This window comes from Priapulus caudatus, unplaced genomic scaffold (genome assembly GCF_000485595.1).
Source record: "Priapulus caudatus unplaced genomic scaffold, Priapulus_caudatus-5.0.1 Scaffold409, whole genome shotgun sequence".
In the NCBI taxonomy this organism is placed as follows: domain Eukaryota; kingdom Metazoa; phylum Priapulida; class Priapulimorpha; order Priapulimorphida; family Priapulidae; genus Priapulus; species Priapulus caudatus.
Window position 1 is genome coordinate 43,297 of NW_014577470.1, and position 5,741 is coordinate 49,037.

At 54.1% G+C, this 5,741-nt stretch overlaps 1 protein-coding gene across 1 annotated transcript in view; it reads right to left on the bottom strand.

The window, feature by feature from the left end:
• Window positions 1-5,741, bottom strand: part of LOC106810082 (plasma membrane calcium-transporting ATPase 3-like) — a 35,923-nt gene that overhangs the window by 5,618 nt on the left and 24,564 nt on the right. Inside the window, exon 17 of the mRNA XM_014813356.1 lies at window positions 2,170-2,238. Coding sequence (XP_014668842.1) covers window positions 2,170-2,238 — 69 coding nt within the window. The remainder of the gene's footprint in view (window positions 1-2,169; window positions 2,239-5,741) is intronic.

Below are 5,741 nucleotides of genomic sequence, written 5' to 3' on the forward strand. Positions count from 1 at the left end.
CTACAACTACAACTACAACTACAACTACAACTACAACTACCACTACTACTACTACCACTACTACTACAACTACTACTACCACTACTACTACTACTACTACTACTTAGTACTACCACTACGACTACTACTACTACTACTACAACGAACAAACGAACACCTAAAAAACAAGTGGCCGCTGTTTTGGCATGCACATGCTTCCGGCAAACAAATGAGCATCTGTGGCGCGAAATGATTACATCAGGCACATCTCCCATAAGACTTCCTTCCCTCCCAGCAGAGAGAAGGGGGTTGCCTTTTCCTCGAGAATTCTCTCCCTAAATTCATTGCTTTGCGGGGAGGGGGGGGGGTTACACGTAAAAATATTTAGCCCACTGTTAAAATAACCATCAGGCACTCGGCAATGAACAGTGCGCACAAGCGACGAGGATGCTGCAGGAAGACATCGCAAACACTGATCAGTGAAGCCATCTCAGGTCATCAGTGAAGCCATGTCATCAAGGAAGTCATGTCATCATCAATGAAGTCATGTCATCAATTAAGGCATGTCATTACAGAAGTCATGTCATCAGTGAATTCATGTCAAAGAATTCATCGGGGATCATCAGCTGGGAACGGGGATAGAGACGCCGCGCGTCGATGCAGCTGGGAACGGGGTTGTGAGAGAGGGCAGAGGGAGACGTCGTGGGAACGCATGCAGCGTGCGTCGCCGCGGCAACGGCAAGACGAATCATGCGTGTCGCGTGCAAGACGTCACCGAAAATAAACGCTCAACAACGGGTCGCCCAGGCAACCACCCCATCCACCCACCCAGCCACCGAAGAGACGGTTGCTTGCTACCACTTACTCACCACACGACTGTGTACATCGTGAATTTACATTAACAAGTCGTCATTCTTTGCGTTGCTACCGTTTACATAAACTGCTGAAATTAGCGAGTTCACGTTGACGTAGACGATAACGATTAAAAATGTTAAATACGCAAAGCGAAAAATCGTTTTGCAGGTGCGTTTTTTTTTCAAAAATTCAAGAGCGTTTGTAATTCGACTTACATAATCTAATAGAAATTATTATTAATAGATTATCTATAACTTATGACGTAATTTAGGTAATCTTTCTATGGGGAACGCGGGAGAGCGAAGGTTTTTGCTGAAACCCTGGTGCTAGGTTGACAAGACGAGAAATCTTGGCCGCAAGCACGAGGAAGAGAAGCCCCTCCCCCTCTCCCCCTCCCTGCGCAGCCTCTTGTCATCCCGCGCTCGCTCACCCGCTCACATCTACATCTGCAGCATCCGATTAGAGAGCGAAAAGAAGCCAGAAGCTAACCCGTCTGCCGGCTGCGGCGCCCCAGGGGAAAAAAAAACGAAAAAACGAAAAAACACGTACACGCTAAAAAATGCAGCGTGAGAAACGAGTGTTCGTTCCGCGCGGAGAAAAAACGCTTAAAAAAAAAAAATCTTACGTCGACGATCAACGAAAAAAACACGCCGCGGCGCCACCTAGGGGAGGGGGGTCGAAGGAGCGCCACCTGGCGAGAGAAAATCAGCATGCCGATCGAAAAGTAGGTAGCTGTTCGAAAATGCCACGATATTAAAAACATGCAACAGAAAAAAACGACCCTCTCCGACGCGCATCTGCCGCTCTCCCCCGGCACGACCTGCCGAGAAAGGGGAACCTCCCCCTCCCCGGGATACACCGTGTCTCTGGGGGGGTGGGGGGTCGCATGGGGGAGGGGAACCCTGTTGCACGAAGGAGGCGAGGTGTATGGGTGGGTTAACCTCCTATGTTATAACTACCATCTATTATCCCACACACATACACACCCTCCACAGGCAAATATATTGACACACACACACGCACGCACGCACGCACGCAATTTCACAACACTCCGAAATAATTCCGCCCTCTAACACTGACGCGACTTGAAAAGTCACATGATGATGGGCTCGCACCACTAATCTCCCCACTAACATCTCCCTCCTCCCTGCTCAGCCTTAAACAGCAGTTACGAACCCCAGCTGCACCTATTGTCTCCACAGACACCCCTCCCCCCGGACAGCCTCCCGTCCCATCGTGCGGGCGGGAGGCGGGGCGGCGGGCAGGGGAGAGCGTCAGGCGCGCGAGTCCGTCGCCGCGGCGACGAGTGGCTAGGGATGCTAAGCTCTTCCTTACGGCTTGGTCCGTCGGACGCTTGCTCAGCGGCACCGGCATCAGCCTTTCTGAGCGACCGCCTCCTATCACCTTTACGAGAGAGAAACAAGCGAACAGTGTTACTCCGCGGGGAGGCGAAACGGGCGCCCGCCGGATAAAAAAAGCGGCGGCGGCGCTCGCGCCGGTGGCGCAACCTGGCGGCGGTCGACGAGAAAAAATGCGCTGAAACGAAGAAGCGGGTGGGCACAAGAGGGCGCTGTTGTTGGCGAGGGAAGGCGCGTTCGAGGAGGAATCGGCACGGGCGAGACGGCGTAGATGACGGCGCCATCTGGCGGGAGGGAGGGCGCACGACTGAATCGCGTCAATCAACGACAAAAAACGGAAGCGAAAAAAACGCATGCGCGCAAAACGTACACTCGATACGACGTCAAACAATCATCGCAGTCAGCGGGAGCGCCACCTACTGGTGGGCGCAGCGCGATCGGGGGTGGCAAGAGCATGCACGCCGTGGGGGAAGGAAGACCACAACAACACAGTGCATCGTGGCGGCAAATACGAATCAACAAGTGAACAGCCATGTGATAGGTAGATCTAGAATGCACGCACTGCTGGTGTCGCCACGCCAATGGCAGGCAGGGGGCGCCACTGTTAAATCTCCTCGGGTCCTCCTCTTCCGGCGTAACCATGACAACGTCGGTGACACGGACTAAGCGTCGAGGAGCCTATTCCCCTATAGGTGGCGCACGTGTAGCCAGCCACTCGACAATGGCGGGCTTTGTTGCATTCTACGCAAAACTAGCATCCTTCTATCACTGCAGACATCAGAGAGATAGAGAGAGAGAGAGCGACAGAGAAAGAGAGAGCAAGAGAGAATGAGCGAGAGAGAGAGAGAGAGCAAGAGAGAGAGAGCGAACGAGAGAGAGCGAACGAGAGAGAGCGAACGAGAGAGAGCGAACGAGAGAGAGCGAACGAGAGAGAGAGAGAGCGAACGAGAGAGAGCGAGAGAGAGATAGCGAGAGAGAGAGAGAGAGAGAGAGAGAGAGAGAGAGAGAGAGAGAGAGAGAGAGAGAGAGAGAGAGAGAGAGAGAGAGAGAGAGAGAGAGAGAGAGAGAGAGAGAGAGAGAGAGAGTGAGGGTGGGCGTGTGGTGGTGGCCTGATGTGTCGCCGACTTGGTGAAACTGTGACCGACCTCTTGCATATTTGCGCGGGGACTCGGCATGGACGGGCGATATTGGAGCGGGCTTGGTTACCTTATATAATTGCGCTTGTGGGGGACACTCTCGCCTCTTGTACGCGCGAGGGGGAGGGGGGAAGGTGAATTTCTGTCGAAGATTTTGATTTCTATTTCTAATCTCAGTAGAGCAGTCTTGCTTAATAAGGTAGGTCCGTAGAACAAAGAGAGAAACAGTGCTTCCCGTACGGGGGAAACGATTCCGCTCGCCAAACTCGCGCCGCACGCCCAAAGCACAGGCGAACGGCTGTTCATTGGCGATGGGGGCGCACGGGGTCTTTGCGGCGCGCCGTTTTGGCCGCCCCCGTCGGACGCGTTAGCGCGTGTGTTCGTTTTTCAGGGAGAACCGTCGTCAGCGACGGAGCGTTACTTGCAGCGCCGCGCTGCTTACGGTACCCCTGATATGATAGTAGCTATTATGATTAATAGTCGCGGGCGTTAGTTCGACTCTGTGCAAGATAGATGTGGCGCGCCCTGGTTACATAATACTTGCAATCTAAAACTCGTGGGTGCGTTATAGCAGTGGAATCGCGAAATCGCGAATTAAATCGTACGCGATTAAGGAAGAAAAAGAGCATCGGTTAATGCCGGATATGAGTCGCTTTAATTTAACTATGCTAATTGGTTTACGTGTAGTTGTCAATCTCGTTTCGTATACGCGCGCGTGTGTGTATATATACGCGCGGATGTATGTTTATATTTTGTGACTTGTGTACGCGTTTGCTCACTCGCTCGCGCGGTTGCGTTTCACCCATATCATACCTTCCTTCCTTGACCACACTGCACTTGCCACTTATATACGTTCAACTGCGATCCCACGGGTGTCTGACGTGGCGTGCGAATGCAGTGCGGTGCTTGGCTAGAGTGTGTGTCTGTGGGCGTGGGCGTGTGTGTTAGCAAGGGTGCTGTGAGAGGTGTGAAGTAATTTGCCAAATTGCGCCTAGTTGAGAGTTGTATTATTGGCTCTCTCTCCTCATCTTCTCGCTCTTTCTCGCGTCGCTCTCCTCTCCTCTCACTATCTCTCTCGCTCTCGCTATCATCCTCTTCGCATATTCTCTCTCTCTCTCGTCGCTCTCTCTTGCGGGGTCGCGTTCGGCTCTCTCTCTCTTCTTCTCTCTCTCTCTTCTCTAGCTCTTCATGCTCTTCTCTCTCTTTCTCTGTCGCTCTCTCTCTCTCCTATCTCGTCTGATTTTCTGCAGTGATAAGTAAAGGATGACTTAGTTTTGCGTTTGTAGATTAATGCAACATAAGGGGCGCCAAGTATGTCGATGGCTGGCTCACACCCGGTTTGGGCGACCAACTCATCAGGTGGAATAGGGCTCTCGAACGCTTAGTCGTGTCACCGAGTTTGGCGTTGTCAGTGGGTTACGCCGCGAAGAGTGGGAGGACCGTTGAGGATGATTTAACAGTGCGCGCCTCCTGCATGCCCATTGGAGTTGTATTTCGCGTGGGGCGAACAGCACGTGCGTGCAATTCTAAGATCTAGCCGTATCTCACACTGGTCCTGTTTCACTTGTTTGATTCGTATTTTAGCGCCACGATGCACTGTTGTTGGTGTGGTCTTCCTTCCCCCACGGAGCGCTGCATTAGCTCTTGCCACCCCCCGAATCGCGCTGGCCGCCCACCAGTACGGTGGCGCCTTCCCGCTGCTTGCGTGACTTGTTTGACGTCGTAATCGATGTGTACGTTATTTGCGCTGCACTGCCAGTTATTTTTTCGCTCTCCGTATTGTTTCGTCGTTGCATCGTGACGCGACTTCAGTCCGGTGGCCCTCCCTTCCGCCAGGATGGCGCGTCATCGACGCGGTTCTCGGCCCCGTTGCCCGATTCCTCTCGAACGCGCCTGTCCCTCGCCAAAACAGCGCCCTCTTGTGCCCACCCGCTTCTTCGTCTTCAGCCCCGCATTTTTTATCTCGCTCGCGACCGCCGCCAGGTTGGCCACGGCGGCGAGCAGCCGCGCCGCTTTTTTTATCCGGCCGGGCGCCCGGTTTATTCGCCTCCCGCGGGTGTAACACTGTTTCGGCTTGTTTGCTTCTCTCGGTAAAGAGTTATCAGGAGGCGGTCGCTCAGAAGCGCTAGATGCCCGCGTGGTGCCGCTGGAGCAAGCGTCTCCCCGGACGCGACCATAAGACCGTAAGGAAGAGCTATTAGCATACCCTTAGCCACTCGTCGCCGCGGCGACGGACTCGCGGCGGGCCTGACGGCATCTTTCCCTGCCCGCCGCCGCCGCTCCGGCCCGCCACCCGACTGGGACGGAGAGGCCTTGTCCGGGGGAGTGCGGTGTCATGTGGGCGACCGGGGGAGGGGGTCTGTGCTGGAACCGGTGGAAGGAGTGATGGGTGGTCTGTGGGGACGGGGGAGGG